At 39.6% G+C, this 17,517-nt stretch overlaps 2 protein-coding genes across 2 annotated transcripts; one reads left to right on the plus strand and one right to left on the minus strand.

Moving 5' to 3' along the window:
• The first annotated feature begins 1,113 nt into the window (after window positions 1–1,113).
• Window positions 1,114–7,725, plus strand: cdt1 (chromatin licensing and DNA replication factor 1). Its single transcript, XM_044372842.1, has 10 exons — window positions 1,114–1,713; window positions 2,170–2,310; window positions 3,943–4,241; window positions 4,399–4,593; window positions 5,012–5,157; window positions 5,515–5,615; window positions 5,829–6,017; window positions 6,288–6,455; window positions 6,608–6,809; window positions 7,007–7,725. Exons 1-10 carry the CDS (start codon window positions 1,255–1,257, stop codon window positions 7,168–7,170), a joined length of 2,064 nt encoding a protein of 687 aa, XP_044228777.1. The 5' UTR covers window positions 1,114–1,254; the 3' UTR covers window positions 7,171–7,725.
• A 4-nt stretch (window positions 7,726–7,729) lies between these two features.
• Window positions 7,730–17,103, minus strand: aprt (adenine phosphoribosyltransferase). The gene is made up of 5 exons (XM_044372843.1): window positions 16,913–17,103; window positions 14,629–14,732; window positions 13,815–13,948; window positions 11,303–11,381; window positions 7,730–10,220 (listed from the first exon to the last, which is right to left on the minus strand). Exons 1-5 carry the CDS (start codon window positions 16,999–17,001, stop codon window positions 10,081–10,083), a joined length of 546 nt encoding a protein of 181 aa, XP_044228778.1. The 5' UTR covers window positions 17,002–17,103; the 3' UTR covers window positions 7,730–10,080.
• Between the last annotated feature and the right edge of the window lie 414 nt (window positions 17,104–17,517).

Below are 17,517 nucleotides of genomic sequence, written 5' to 3' on the forward strand. Positions count from 1 at the left end.
CCTTAAATTACAAAAGGTTGAGAACTCCTAGTTTAAACTATAGTAAAGCATTATAATCTATGATTTTATTATTTTTTTCAAAAGTAAATTAACTCTAATATGTAAAGTAATTTAACTTTTTCAGTATCAGTATTTTATTTTGCTTGTAAGGCACATTTGATTTGCAAACAGCATTCCATGTAACCAATAACACAAAAGGACAAAGTAACAGTAGTAAAGAATGAAAATAATAAAAGAAAATAACTTGTTGTCAATTAATATACATATAGCTCTGTCTGTGCTCCATTGCTCATGATATGCGAGGGCAGGTGATGATTGTCCAAAATGATTAATCATGCCCTTGATGGTGTACCTCTGAGTTGGGTTATTGTTTACATTATAAGAAAATAGATATATTGGTACTGAAGTACCAGTATATCTAGTACTTAAGATATCCTCAAAATATATGCAAAAATGTATGCGGCTGTGGCTCAGGGGGTCGATCGGAAGACCAGCTGTTCGATTCCCGGCTCCTCCAGTCCACATGTCGAAGTGTCCTTGGGCAAGATACTGAACCCCAAATGGCTCCATCAGCGTGTGAATGATTAGCTTCCCTCTGATGGTCAGGTTGGGACCTTGCATGGTATCCCCTGTACCCATTCCGCGTATGAATGTGTGTGAATGGGTGAATGTAACTCGTGGTGTAAAAAAAAGCGCTTTGAGTGAACGGAAGACTAGAAAGGCGCTATATGAGTACAGTCCATTTAGTACATGAGTATAGGCAACTTAAAATAAAACAACATTTGATTACACAATCTTAGCTACAGAGGTTGATAAGGTGGAAACTTAATATATAGTCAGGGCACAATACACAGAGAGGAATTCATGTTTTTAACTCCTCAGCTTTAGACTTTGGTAGAATGAGTCAAATATCTCTTTTATTTCAGGGACATCGAGAAATAATCAAAAGAGTCACAACTAGTATTTTCTGTGATGAAAAGAACAAAGAACACATTTGAAACGCCTGTAACTTAAATTCATAAACATGCTCATCCTTCTTTTATTATCCTATGAAAAACTGTATTACCCTCTGACGCAAACCGGATGGGGCGTGGCTTTGTTCACTTCGCGCGAAATTTCTTTTCTTCTTCCTGTTAAGTGTGAACATTTCCGGAGATCTATTGTTGATGGACGCTATTTATATCTTTAGATACGCCGGCTCACAGTAGATTCGTTTAGTTTCTTCTCGTTCAATCCCGCTCGAGCACCAGCAGCATGTCTCAGGCTCGAGTAACCGACTTCTTTTCCCAGAGAAAGAAAGTAATCGCCGGTCCGGTGAAACTAGCCAAGCAGCGCAGCGACGCTGTTGTCAGTCGCGGTTCTTCTAAGATTAGCACCATCTGCCCAAGGCCGAGATCCGATAAAAACAAAGACGCTTTCCTCTCTTCATCTTCCGTCCACGAAGAGTTTGTCCGAGTTATCGACGAGGCAGTGGGGCTGAACGAAGCAGAGCCTGCTACCAGGCACACAGCGAAGGATCCCCCCTGCAGTCCCCGGACACCAAAGCGGACTTCTGCCGACGCAGAATTTGACCTCGGGGCAGCCGTGTTTTCAGCCTCCGCCGACCACAGCACGGCCAAGAAAAGACGGCAAGTCGAAGCAGTTAGAGACGAGAAGAAAGCAACAAGGAGGACTGCGAGGAAGAAACTGGTCCTCCCTCAAGACACACCACAGGTAGGCCTGTGGTCTGGCTGATTTCAGCCGCTGACTTAACTGTAAATTGCTACTGTTGTTCTTGAGGTATTTCCAGGATCTGCATAGAATCGTCTTAACCAGCTTGATAAAAAAATACAACTCCGCTGCACGATAGAGAAAATACTTTTCCAAATTGCAACACTTATTGTTTATGGGTAGCCACCCGCTATCATCTGTTTAGATCAGGAAACCGAGTCGCAATGTGGGAAAAGGGTTATAAAGAGTCTTTTCTAATCCTGCAGCGGACGGAAATATGTTAGATTCTGGAAATACCTTCAGAGCGCGTTTTGAGGGTTTCCAACATCGCCCAGTATTTACATGTTAGAGGGTTAGAGGTTGTGATGTTTGGATATGTGAATCTAATGCAATGCTAATGTGGTCACATTGTACGTGTGTAGCACTTATACACATGAAGGTTTGTTGCTATGTGCCCAGGCTGCAGCCCAGCCGCTGCCCAGTGAGGTGAGCAAGAAGCCCTCAGCTCCTGCAGCCCCTTCGTCTGAGAACCATGTTAACACCCAAACCAGCAGCTCTCCACAGAGGAGTCAAGACAACAGCAGAGCACAGGCCAGCAAGGTAACTGTGTGTGTGTGGGCTGACAGCCTGGCTAGCCATTCCTCCATATTAACTGCAAATATTGTCTTTCACTTCCACCAACCACATTGACTTATTGACAAAATGATCATCATTTATAGAGATCTCAGTTTGAACAAAACTTGTCATAGAATTTTAGTACAGAACACTAGTAGTTTTTAACAAGTTTCTGATACCGTACAGACTTAACCAAGAATGATTTTTAATTAGTTTTCAGTTAGTTTTAGTTTTTGTGTGTAAAATGGCTTCAGTTAACATGAGTGAGGGGCATCAGGCACACTGGAAACACACTCTGCCTTTTCCAGTCACCTCATCTTACACCTGCTCTCATGTTGACTGTATAAATTAGAGAAACACATTTCCAAGTTGATTGTGGTTTATAAAGGTAAAGTGTGTTCTGTTGTGTCTGGTATGGATCATACACAAATAAATGAAGCCCCTGATGTTTGAGTAACTGCACAGCCATCAATACTTAATGTACCCAACATGTATTAGAGTAGTATTTTTTTTTTTTTTAGGGTAGCTTTTCCTTGCACTGTAAGACTCAACTATTTAAGTTCCCATATAAATGAGTTGAACTGCTGTGAGAGGAGGAGAGTTTATCATGCTTTTACTTAAGACTGAACTTATTAGTTGACAGAAAATAATTTTGATAATTGTTTAAGTCGTTTATCAAGCAGTCATTTTCTCACTCAGTGTCTCCAGTGTGATGATTAGCTGCTTCTGTTTTTATATAATTGCAAAATCTGTATAACTTTGACTAACTGTAGTGTAGTGTGAGTGAGATAACAGTCTAATATGGATGTGGAAAATCAACATTTTGTTGCTGATCTAGTGTTTGTAATTGAAATGACACATTTGGTGTGTCTCATATTGTTAAAAAAAAAAAATCCATGAGAAGACCAAAACCAACAATATGTTTCCACCACAGGAACTTTTCCAGGGGAACAAGAACCTTTTGAGGAACTAATAAACTAAACTTGTGTAGTCCATAAATTTAGTTCTTGTATGATGGTTCTAGTTGTAAATAAGTCTCTGCTCTGGGGAGGTTTTTACTTTCCAAAGGTGCAGGAACTTTAGGAGTGGGATTTTCAGGGCCAACTGTTGCTGTCAATGACACCACGGCTGCTTCATTCATAAAACAAGGAAGGCAGTACTGTAGTGTCCATATTAGGATGAGGGGTGGCCATTTATTGTTTATTAACCTTAAAAGCAAAATTAGGTTTGTCAGCTCTCCGTTCCCTCTGAAGATGTAAATCATTTTAAAATTGCTCTTTTTTTTTTTTTAAAATGGCTCAATAGTTTCCTAAAACAGCTGATCATTGTAGTTTTTAATAAACATTGCTCAAACAGATGGAGATATAGTCCATTTGTTGGAATATTTTCAGAGGCGGATGAATCCACATCTGTTGTTCGAGTTAGTATTTCTGGTGTGTGTGTGTGTGTGTATGTGACTGAGTCCAGTTAAACTTATTGTGTGTGTGTTCATGATAATGAAGGTACACTGAGCTCATTGATGTGTTTTTTCCATGGCACAGAGGAATAAGAAAATAAAAGAAAAATGCAGAATATTGCCACTGGTATCGTGAGCGTGACAGTCCCACTGTATCTCAGGTTCTGTGTAAAGAAGACATCACAGCCCTCAAGTCTCGCCTTCAGAGGATCAAGAAACATGCAGAGGAAACAACCAGCGCCGCCTCCTCCGCATCAGTTTCCATCCCCTCCTCCTCTTCTACAGTGGATTCAGTACCTGTGAGCACCTGTCCTGCTGCCACCATGCCCCCCACCTCTGATGCTAAGGCCCTCAAGTCCACCGTAGCACGAGCCAAAGAGCTTGCAGCTAAAGCTCAGAGGAGGAAGGAGGAGAAAGAGTCAGAGGAGAGCAAGAAAAGTGAGACACAATCCCAGGAGAGGTGAGCACGTACACACATGCACTGAGCCAAAATCTACTTGGAGACAAGATGTTGTCAGTTTCAAACACTACCCATCTGTACTGTTTATATGGCATGTTACATTTTACAGTTAAGTCCAAATTAGAAGCTTACATTTTGTTCTTCTCTTATCCCCCAGTACTGAGCAGCCAGCATACCAGTGGTACCACACCCTTGCCCAGGCAGCCCCCCCAGGCCTATCCCTGCCATACCAGTACAAGGTCCTGGCTGAGATGTTCAGGAGTGTGGACACTGTGGTGGCCATGCTGTACAACCGCTGTGAGACAGCCACCTTCACCAAGATCAAACAGGGAGTTCAGGACATGATGCACAAGTAGGTGGAGGGATGGGAGATGGTCTGATTGTACTCGCTTTTCAGTGTTTCTTTCATTTTTCTTAAATGTGAGTTTTTAGAAGAATTATAAAATATGGATATAAAAAGGCATTTTAGATTACTTTTGTGCACGGAAGGTTTGTAAGTAAGTCTTTCTCTTAGTGGTTCTTTGATAATCTGGAATAGAACCTGCAATTCATATACTGTTCCTTATCTTCATGCAGCAAAAACTACTATTTTGTCAGTTTAAGCTCACTCTAGCACCCTTTTGTATTTTATCACCACGTAGATAAGCCTTCTTACACTTATAGCTTTGATTTTCATGGAGCTTCTGGAGGTTAGAAGAGGCCTTTCGTCTGCACTGGCCCATCATGCTGCAGAAGCTTATTTTTGCCTCTTCTCTTTGTCCCCTTTTCAGGCGGTTTGAGGAGAGCCACATGGGTCAGATAAGGACAGTGTTTCCTGAGGCATATACATTCAGACAAGAGAAGAACATCCCAACGTTCAACAGCAGCATTAAGAAGGGCAGCTACCAGCTGACCATGGAACCCGTCTTTCACTCTGGTTAGAACACACTGCTTTTCAGTCTGTAAGGACACCAGGCCCTTTTACACAGCCTGTTCAGACTGGCGTTCAGACTGATGTCTGTGTAAAAGGGACAGCCGGCACAGTGGGGACAGGGAGCTGACACTGAATCTAGAACGCTGGCATTCCATGTAAAAGCACAGGCAACTTAATGACTGATCTCCTTTACAGCTATAGTGCAGGATCTCTGTATAAAAGAGCCTACTATTTCTCTGCTTTTTTTTGTTCACCTTTTTAATCAACACATTTTCTCTAAATGGGACGTGACTGTGTTCAATGCTGTGTATTTATTTTTTATTCCTGTGTGTGTGTGTGTGTGTGTGTGGTTGTCCACAGACCAGAACGAAGCTCATCCTATTCTGTCAGCCTCATGTCTCCTGGAGAGAAGACGCATCTTCCACCTGAATCTGGTTTCCATTGTTAAACAGCACCACAAGGTGAGTAGCTGCTCTGATATTGCTTCCTTTTTGGTTTCATATTGAGAGAATCACAGCCAGGCTTAGGCAGAAAACAGGGAGTATTTCAAACATAGCACAATTCCAAAATTTCAAGTAAACAGTGTGTGGTATGAGCTGAGATGGATGTCCCCACAGACTCGTGCAGAAGCATTTTGGTGCTTACTAGTTTTAAAGCCACCTCTCTGTCTGCAGGTCTTTCTGTCCTCTTTGGTTCCTCCAGTGTCTGTACCAGAAGACAAACTGACCCGCTGGCACCCTCGCTTTAATGTGGACACTGTACCAGCTGTGCAGAACAGCTCACTGCCTCAGCCTCCTCACACTGAGAAACTGGTCACTGCTCAGGAGGTGCTGGACAAGGCCCGCTCACTCATCACACCCAAGGTACTGTGTGGATTTTAAAGTGGTCGTCTGGTGACTGTTCTGAACTGTTGTCAAATTAAGATGATTAATGGCTAATAAAGTCATACTTAATTTTATACTTTTAATACTTGTTAGATATTCACCAGATGAACACCTGGAGGTTCAGGAGTTTTGAGAAAAAGCTTTTGAATGTAATCTGAGTTTGTGATATTTTAATATTCATAAACAGTATTTATTCAGTATATCAATTCAGTATAAGTGTGCCTATAGATTTTTTTTTCTTGTTTTCAGATGGAGAAGGCTTTGGTTTCTCTGGCTCTGAAGACAGAGGATACAGAAAGCAAAGAGCCAGAATCTCTAAGCAACCCACCAGCTACCAAAATATCCACTCCATCACCTGCCCCAGCAACTGGGGTCCCAACTGCCCTGAAAGGAGTGTCCCAGTCCCTGCTGGACAGGGTATGTATACCAGGAGGAGGAGGAGGAGGAGGGTTCTTCAAGGGCGAGGTTGATTAGTGCAGTGCCATAGCCCAATCAGAGAACCATGTTGTCATTTATCAAAGTGTTGTGTTGCTTTGGGTGGTTCATTGACTGTCTGGTTGGTGTTTCAGATTCGAGCAAAGGAGGCCCAGAAGCTCCAGGCAACCATGACTCGAAACCCCACCCAGGAGGATCGCCTGCTGATGATGTCACGGCTCAGGGAGCTTGCCAGAATTCTGCGGAACGTGTTTGTTGCTGAGAAGAAACCTGCTTTGATCATGGAAGTGGCCTGTAACAGGATGGTAGCCAGCTACAGATCTGCTCTCAGCACAGGTTGGTTATTAGTTGAGCTGTTTGGGAATTTTGTGGCTTGTGGGTGTAGCTGGGAACCAACAATATTTTTTAACCACTAGAGATCTAGTTAGGCAGGTAGAAAAAACGGAGGTAACCCACATTCTACTTGCAGTACCAAACTTGTTGTCGCTGTCTTTTTAATATCTGATTTGCTGTTCTTACTCTCTAATGAACAGGCGAGATGGAGAAACACATCCGTCTGTTGGCAGAAGTGGCTGCTGATTGGCTGACTATCCATCCAATCAGGAAGGACATCTATCTGAAGTTGAACAAGAACATGGAGCTCAACGTGGTTCTGGACAAACTGAGCAAGAGACTCCGAGAGGAGGAGAGACTCTGAGAGAGCTGAAAAGCTGATTTAAATGACAGAATGATGACTGAGCAATGTTGTGGCCCTTTACAGTGACCTGCTCACCTCTGAGGTCCCTGCTGTATGTGCTGCTAACAGACTGAAGGCTCCTGTGCCTTATTTTTAGTTAATGTTGCTCACGTGTTGGAAAACTGGCACGTTTGACATATTGGACGCTATGTGTTTTGTGGTGTACGATGTGCTCCAGGCTGAATATGAGTGTGAAAACAGTCAGATGAATATACACACAAGTCCAGGGGGGCGGTACAACCTAATATCCTGGGGCCGCAGGGGACTGACCAAACGTGGTTCTGGTATTCCTACCATCCTCCTGTGTTGTAAACAGGTTATTTTAACTGCAGTTCTGTTATAGTGACTTATGTGCTTTGTTTTGGGTGTTTTTTGTGTATAATTGGTGTGTACAGGTGTTTTCATCTGCTTCCAGTCTTTTTAGGGATCAGTTTTCTACAGTGTAGAACACTGAGTGTTTACATTTTTAAAAGTTCAGTTTGATTATTGTTGAAGAAATACAAAGCATGTGTCAGAGCCCTGCTGTCTCCATTTTTTTTTTAATACAATTAAAATATAACAAAGCATAAGGCATTAACTGCTTGTAATTATCTGAGAATGATGGTAAGCTGTGTCCTTTAAAATTACACAAGAGAAAGTAGAAAAGGGAAGGGGTCATGGATGGTAAAGCGTTTACCAGTTGTGGCATCGTATTGCAGTTTTGGTCTGGTTTCACAAATTTTGAGGTTTCTGCCTCTACCACAGTATAATGGAAGTGAATGGAATATCATTTATGCACTGAAGAAAAACGTTTACGGCAATGTACCTCAATGCCACATCAAATCAAACCAAATCCAGTTTTCATGACAAGTGAAAGTACACATGGTGGGTGTTCTGTGTAGGGTTTCCAACATCAGTACTTTTTTGATAAAGACTTCAAGACCCCTTTTAAGACACGTGAAACAAAGTTAGACAAGAACTAAGCTACAATACAGTGTTTTTAAAATATTAGTTTTGTTGTAAGTTAGCATACCATGCTACAGCTAGCATGTAGCTGTGGCATCATACATGGATAATCATACAAAGACATTCCTATTTAAGTGAAATTGATACAGCAGGAGAAATAGCTTCCCATGTACCTGCATGGTATTTTTTTTCTGACCTGTATTTTAGGACTCTAATGGTGTCTAGTTAAGATTTTTTTCATATTGCCAAGGTCAACTGATAGCCCATGGGGTTTGTTTGGTGGCCATCTTGAATTGATGTCCACACGAGTGGTGAAAAATGCCAATTTTCATAACTTCTGAACCAGACAACATACAAAGATGAACCCTGTTTTTCATATAATTTTGACACCAGTAATCATAAGGCTCATAACAGTATAACTTTTGCCGTTTTGTTTCGCAATAGTTTCCTGCAATAGCAAATGAAACTAGTTTATTCTTCTTTATCAATTGCAAGGTTATTAAATGGATGGTAATCACTAACTGTATATATTAGCTAATTGAAAGCAAAAGTCATTAAAACCCCATTTCACTGATCATTGTTGCCCATCTCATCATCAATTTCCACCTCATCAATATCTTTGCATTGAAAGAAGAAGCTGCTGACGATGGAGGCCTGCAGCAAGCCAGTCAAGTTCACATCCTTGGAGAGAGGTCTAAAGCAATTTATATGTTCTATGCTTTGATATATTAATTTGCACAATACCCTACCAGAATCACCTGTTTAGCTTAATGCTTTGGTGCATTGGTTGTGCTATATGCTTGTCCTTGTATTGCAGCTCATCTGGTACCAGGAGCAGAACAACCTGGCCTTCCAGCTGCTCATCAAGTAACAGGTCCGGAGGGAACATCTTGAACTTGATCAACTGATGTGCTACTCCCTCTCTCCTGTCCCTCACTCCCTGGGCACTCCTAATGGATTCTTTGCCAAGACCGACAAACCTATATAAACTATATATAAACTAGTTCCATTTGGCTATTGTGAAACAAAATAGCAAAAGTTATATTGTTATGAGCCTTATGATTCCTGATGTCAAAATTATATGAAAAAGTGGTCTGGTTTCAGGAGTTATGAAAATCAGTTTTTTTTGTCACTCAAATGGACATCAATGAAGATGGCCGCCAAATGAACCCCGTGAGCCATTAGTTGACCCTGGCAACGTGGAAAAATCTTAACACCATTAGAGTCCTAAAAAAAATAGATTACAAAAAAATGCCATGCAGGTTACATGGGAACCTATTTCTCCTGCTAGACTAAGCTGCTGATGTACAGATGAAGAATATAAATGTACTTTTATAATGTATATAATACAATAAAATTAAAAACTGTGCAAAAAAGTAAACATATGATCATGCAGAGAAAAATGTTATTTCTTTCTAACTAATAAATATGAATCCATCCATCCTCTGTACCTGCTTCTTCCTGCTGGAACACATGGATGATCCCAGCATGCATTAGGTGAAAGGAAAAAAAACATTCCAGACAATCAAAGACATTAACACTCTTAAAGGGTCCATAAAATCTTGTCCTCCTTGCCATATGTCCAAAGCATGCTGGGCAGGGCTCCCGCCCCTGCAACCAGGATATTACTAACTACCAAGATTTATAAACAAATGACAGAACATTTATAAGTAAATTTTAGTACTAATTACAAAATTGTATAGTATATGACTAAAATAACTTAAGGCATATAAGTATATGCTCAAGAAAGTCTGGATGCCTTTCCTGATTTATTTTGACAATCTAACTAATGTAACAAACTGGAAAATGTCAATAAACGGATTGCAAAAAAAAAGTAAAAAATGAAGAGGTCTCTTGTTTCCTTGGAAGCACCTACTCATAAAATAGATGTTTGACTTCCAGTTTCCAGTGTAGCTGCAGTGGCCTTCAGTACTGCACCAGGGAGAACACACTTTGCGGTTTCAGTTTATCGATTCCGTTCAGTTCCTTCAGCTCGATGACCACCATGCAGCCCAGAACCTCTGCCTGCAGCTTTTTCATCAGCTCACAGGCTGCAAACAGAGTCCCTGCAACATACAAACACACTCATCTGAATGTTTTAAATAGAGGGGGTTCCTGCTGTAGCCCAGGGAATAACTTTCCAATGACTTACCATGTCAAACTGCTTACATGGCCTTAAAATGCCCTAGTCTCTCACTGAATGCATAAAAGAAGTAGGAAAAAGATATTTCAACCTCTACCTTCATTGGGACCTTTGTGTAAAAAAAAACCTCTTGATAATGGTGGCCTGACCCCACGCAACTCCTACCAACACATACCAGCTAGCCATTCAGAGCTCCTACTGCTACTCTTAAGACTACTTTAAGAGAGTGTTTTCATGAAAGCACTCACAAAACATTTAAACAGGAGAACTGGGAGATGGACACATTACTGAATGGACTAACAAATCAAGTTTACAAGCATTTTAATATTTTTTTGCAAATCCATTTTAAAATTTAATTGTTTTAAAACTACATCAGGAAATAGAATAATTAATCGCCCAATGTTGAGATATTTGTTTAGTTTATGCATCATTTAAATGCAGCTTAAAATAAATGTATTATTACTATTGAATAAATTTCAATAGTTAAAATTTTTTTAGAACATTTTACAAGTCTATATTCATCCCAGTGGCACAGATCACAATTTATACACATTATACTTTGTTTAGACCAATGTAATACCATTAACACTTCCCTAGTGCCATTTGTGAACCACTTACATAACAGAGGATTTGCTCAGTTTGACTGGCTTACTAGCATAAAAATAATCCCATTTATAATAACCTATTTTTTTATTTTTTGAGGATCACTGAAGTGTCACTTTAGGGAATTTAATCTGATATTTGATTCAGAGGTTGAATTTGAATTAAGCTTTTACACTGAACCCAACTCAGAGACTGGCCAATTCAGATCAACCCATTATGTCAGCAGAATCATCTTATTTTGAAATAAGAGTAGAATGATAAAGTGTTGGGGCAATTCCTAAGTAAGGAAAAATATATGACAGTTTTCATGTATTATGTTTACATGTAACAAATGTTCCTCTGTCAAACTGAACCCAGTGAACATGATGGTTACAAAGCAGATCTAACAATTGGACTTCTCACCTCCAGTAGCCAGAAGGTCATCAATGAGAAGAACCTTCTGTCCTGGAGCCACTGCATCCTCCTGGATCTCTGCTTCTGCCTGGAGCAAAAGCAATAAAATCATTTAAAAATAATAAACCTTATTCTGGCAGCACCTTTCAAAACAAAGTCACAAGTTGCTTTATGTGGGTAAAGCAGCATGTAAGATAAAAACTTTCAGTACTACAAGTATTTGATTTTCACACAATGCATTGCATATTTGTTTATCCTGTTATCAAAGAAGTTGAACACAGCTTTGGATTCCGGGGACACGGACCCTCTGTCCTCCTGCCAGTTAAAAACAACAATGAATTTGGTCTTTGCAAACAGAATTGATGTTTGTGTTTATATACATATAGCACAGGGACGTGAGATCCAATCACAAGTGGTCACTCAAGACACGTGGAGACACATGTTAATGTCAGGTGTGAACAGATGTACCTAGAGCTGTCCACTTGTGACTGGATCACCCAAGATGTATTTTAATGCAAAGTGTAAACATAGCCATTCTGGCTCATAGGGGAGTAACAATTCAGCAGTTTCAGTGCAAGAAAGGAGAGACCTCATTTTTGAGATGCTCCTCAGTTGGAGGAATTATCAGACAACATTTATGGTTTGTTGTCATTAAGGCCAAATGGCAACTAGAAGATTTTTTATTTAAATCCACCCCCCTGAACACCTCACACCCGGACACCAAAACAGTAGAGTGAAGAGGACTTCAAGCTACAGGAAAGCGAATAAGTAAATACTACTTTTCATTTTTAGGAGAGACCACTGCCACAGTTAAAACTTACTACAAATTCAGGATATAAAGTTACTGTATCACTTTGGACTACATGTTGCATGTGTTTATAGTTTTGTCACCAGTCAACACACTGTATGTTACAGATGGGACAGTGAATGTAGCTCTTACTCATATAAAGACACCTGAAGCCCAGAAGGCTGTAAAGCTGAGTTCAGCAACAGCTGTGAAAGTGAACCTGTGATGGTGCAGCAGTCATGAGTGAGCCCACTGGGAGAAAGCCAGCACACAGTAGGAAGTTCCACTAGAAAGAATACATGTGCACAGACATATGTACACAAATTCAATCTAGTGTTATGTAACACTTGCAAAGTCCTTGTGGAGGCTACAGTTGACCAATGTGACCTAGGCCCACTCTATCCTCTTCTGTGGCTCCAACAACAGAGCAGGCCAGAAGATTGGTCTAGAATACTCTTCTTACAATGTTAGAAAACAGGTAAAGAGCACATCAAAGAAGAAAAAAAAAACTACATGTGAAGGACCAGTCTAATATTTTAGGGAATACGCTTGTGTTCCTATGAGAAGATCTAATCAATTTGTGCATTAATAGGTCTTCTAATAACTTCTTATGTATGCATTATACTGTATGCTGTTTAATGAAAATGTATAGAAATAGAAATGCAAATCCAAGATAATGGGCCTCATGCAAGAGCATTTTCAGGTTCTTATCCTAAAACTCCCTGACTTTTTTTCTGTGAGGTTTGCTCATACTAATGTTCCAAGTCAGATTCAACAAACTCTCTTAACTGCCCGAACTTGTTGTAAAACACTCGTTTCAGCCTGAGAAGTCTCACCTGTGCATGAGTAGGTGCGCCATCGTCTGATCATTAGCATAAATCAACGTCCCTAAAATTGCCATATAAGTCTACATGTTTCACTCAGTTTATGGGCAAGTTTCATTCACATAAATGTTACCAAAGACCAAAAACAAGAATTTCACACCGCAGAGCTTCAAGTCCTGTGGTCAGAAATCACTAGACAAAAACATGACAAGTTTGTGTCAGTTTAGGGAACACAGATATATTAGAGGAGGGAATTTTATAGCCTATAGCAGGTGATGTTACACTGTCAGGTGCAATGGATGATATTGGACAGACACCTGCAGAAAAACACTGAGGCAGCTGTTGGAGTGAGAGAAGTTTCTTAGCAACTACTAGACGATGCTGTGCCAAAATATGCCAATAAAAATAAAAAGATATAAAAACATTCTAAGTAAATTGGCAGCCCAGATGATGATAATAATGTGGTTGATGATGATGATAACCAAAGTTTGCTTTTGTTTGTTTTAGTTTAACATTTTATTTTAGTTGATTTTGATATCATATTGAAACTCCAAATTCATTCATTTATATTATAATTCTAAGAAACAAGTGTTTCAAGTGTTGTAGTAATGCCACTAATATTCTTATATAATAATACTCATACATGCCGCTTAACGTATCTCTTTGTACGAGTGCTCCTTGTATGAGGCCCATTGTGGTTTTATGAGCAGTCCATGTAAAACTCTACTGCATCTACTGTATTCTGTCAATTTCTATCAATTCATAAATCAATCTGTACATGACTGTATTTCCATTTGATCTACAATGTAAATTAAATTAACTGCAAGGCCAACAAATACAGAGTAAAGCACTGCTTTGAACAAAATCCTTAGTGCTTGAGTGTGTGTGTGTGTGTGTGTGTGTTCTTTACTTTGCCATACTCCAAATCATATGCCACAGACACAGTGGTTCCAGGCAGTTTGCCTTTCTTTCTGACCAGGACAAAACCAATCCCCAGGCGCTGGGCGAGCAGAGGCCCAAACAGGAAACCACGAGCATCTAAACCTACACACACACACACACACACACACACACACACACACACACACACACACACACACACACACAAGAACAAAGGTGATACCAGCAATCTATGCATTAGAGAGACCCATTAGGGCAGGCCATAACAGTCCAGACATAACCTTAACACATGATCACTTATCTACTTTTATAAAACCACTGACATGACTTATGAAAAATGAGGATACTGGTGCCCCAACATCATTTTCCCCTTTTCAATAGGCTCTTTGTCCTTGTGACAGTTTTTACCATGAAATTGACTTTCCAGATCCAGGTGTATGTGTAACCTAATATAAAAGAAGATGTAAGTCACAAGTAAAGCGTGAGTTGTCATACATTTATCCCACAGACATACTCTTCATTCAACTTATTCAACTTGACCAGCTGCAGCAGAGATGATTTAGGTGTGTCACTGTAAAGGGGATAAATACACATAGTCTTTTACCTGTTTTTTTTTCCATTTGTATTTAATTAAGATCAGCCTGTAATCATTTTTTACACTGGCATTGATATTTGTGTTCTAGAAAACAGTAAAATAGTTAAAGTCCATAGGGAGGGGGGTAAATATTTTTAAAGGCACTGTATTACCCTCCTTAGTCTGTTCTGTAAGATTCATCAGGTAAAGTATATTGGTTTAAAAAGGTGCTTTGCTTTTTTTTTCTTACCAACTATCAGTTCGACTTCTGGGTAATTCTTCCTCACATGTTCTTCAAAGAGGTCGATCACTGCTGTCAGGGCTTTTGGATTCTTCAGTAGGGGACAGATATCTCTGCAGGGTATGCACATATTACATTAAATTATATATCATCCAGTCATCCAAAATGGATATCAATATATAATACATTTATATTGTGAGAGCACATTTCCTAGTAAAGTGAACAATTTATGAACTTCCACTTCATATACTGTATATTTTGTAATGTTTTCTTCCACCAGCACACCTGATTAAACTAGTCACTAAACTGAATTATATGTCATGGTAATTAAGATTTTATTCACAATGTCAATCATAAAAAGATGTAGGGTTGCAACATTATTTCTTTCACTTAACTGATTATCAGAAAATAGAGAACAGTTCAACATCCAAAATTAAATTTACAATAATATAAACGAGAGATAAGCAGCACATCCTCTCACTGGAGAAGCTGGAAGCTGAGAATAGATGGTATTTCTCTGCTATGAATCATTTAAACAATTTACCAACAATCAAAATTCTTGTTGATGAATCATCTAATAAACTAATCATTTCAGCACTAAACTGAGGCCTTACTTTCAGAAAGTAAAATTACACATCTGGTAAGAGCTTATAAAGTCACTGTCTATCCAGTATTAACAACAGATGTAATAAATTAATACAAAAATGATTAGATACATATTTTGACACAAAGCTCAGAGATTCTTGTCTACAGCATTGTACACTGTAAACCAAATATATCAGAAGTATTCTACATTCCTAGGCTCTGCCATTATCTTCCTGCACCTGACCAAATGCTCTCTGGGCTGCCCCTTTGAAATTTCACAACAATCCTTTTTTTTTTTTTTTTTTTTTTTTTTTTTTTTTTTTTTTAAGATGGACAATGTGATCCTTGACCGCTTGTGGCCTCATACATTCAGTCACAACATTCACATCTCTGCAGTAAAGCTGTTGAATTAAGTGTTAGAATTGACAGGAATGATTGTACAAAGATTGTAAAAATGTTTTCTTTAAACTGTGAGGACACCACTTACAAAAACAGGTGGTTGTATACGAGGTATAGATCACATATAGGTCATGAACCATCTCCATGACCACAGAGAAAACTCCATGAAATGATGACAACCAAGCCATGTGGCTAAAAGTTCTGAAAATGTTCCCGTCGGTGGATCTTATGCTAAAAAGGTTTTAGTCAAATCAAAATGAGTCCCATTTTCAAGAAGTTGGAATTCTACACATAGGGACTGGGACTTTTTTTCCACAGTGTCCCAGCACCACACACTACCAGATGAAGTGGACTGGTGTAAATGGGTTACAGTAGAGACAGCATCACTGCAAACTGAGACCTGCTTTGCACTGACATTCTCATAATTTAGTCATTCTCCATTGTTTTTGCTGTCTTCCTGTCCACTCAAGTGCATGTATATAGTACACAGTGCAGCAAGCTGGTACCAGAGTGGTGACATATTGTCATCTCAATCTTGACTTACTCCAGTCAGCTGCTGCTATTTTGAATTGAATCAAATATTGAGACAAGGGACAAAAATCACTGATAGCCTTTTATTTGTTTGTTCTGTATTCTACAGTTGTTGATTCAGTGACTAAGTAGTGATGGTAGCCCCCAAAGCAGTAACTTATCTTACCTAAGGCATCAACTGACTAAAGTCTGCCTGACGGACAGTTAGTACAGCAAACAGATAAACACAAATACTGGTTAGGTTATTTGACTGAAACAAACAATAGGTGGGTGGGTACAGAATGTCAATAGAAAGTAACGGCTGCTACATAACTTCATGGGCCACCACTTCAGAATGTTATCTGTCATGACACCAAATTTATATATATATATATATATATATATATATATATATATATATATATATATATATATATATATATATATATACACACATACACACACACACACACATATATAGAGAGAGAGCCCCTATTTCCGCACCAATAGGCTACCTGTTGACTGATTCCAGTCAGGACAGTCAGGCTAACTCCACATGCCCACGTCTGTCCTGTACCTGTGCGCGGTCCCTGCTGTATGGAGGAATGCGGGTGAAAGAGCATTTATACCGCATGTCAAACTCTCCACGCGCTGCCCATATACGTAACACAAGGGTAGCGTGGAAGAGACGGACTTTGTGGAAACCCTTTCCACAGATAAAGCTTTACACAAGACTTCTGGGGAAAGGGCTTGTACACGGCACGTGGGTTAAATGGTAGAAGCATGATTAGTATCTTACCTGAACAGGATGCCTTTCTTCGGAAAGTCTGGAAAAGTTCGGATGTTTCCGTGAACCAGCTGGAGATTAGATTCTGAGCGTGCTGCCATGGTGTACCTGTGTGGTACTACTGGATCAGTACTGACTTCTCTGGTTCTCGTCCATGCATTTATACATATGTGCTCGAGTTCCTTTTTCTTCGTGACTGTGCATACACAGCGCTTTGGCTAATACGCATTACCGCCCTCCTCTGGGCTGAAGTCAGGATGTTCTTTGTTGTGTGGCAGGGTGACTAACACTACAGTCAAAATCCCGAAGATGAATTCCAGCTTCAGACTGAATAATCCAGAAGAAAAAATGTGGACTTTTTCGCACATATTTTAATGAGCATTTTGATTAGACAAGAAAGTACCACTACCTTCCTGATTACCTCCTCTCTCTCCTTTGGATATTCCTAAATGTGATCTACATTACTAATTATGTGATGGATTGTTTCTCATTCACATTCAAATAATGTTCCGTTTAATATCCACCATTAACTTATTTGTGTTCTTATTTTAGTCCTGTTGCCCCTTATGTAATAGCCACACCACTTGTTTGTGCAAAGTGTTGAACAGAATAATATG

The sequence above is a fragment of the Thunnus albacares genome, chromosome 14 (genome assembly GCF_914725855.1).
Source record: "Thunnus albacares chromosome 14, fThuAlb1.1, whole genome shotgun sequence".
Lineage (NCBI taxonomy): Eukaryota > Metazoa > Chordata > Actinopteri > Scombriformes > Scombridae > Thunnus > Thunnus albacares.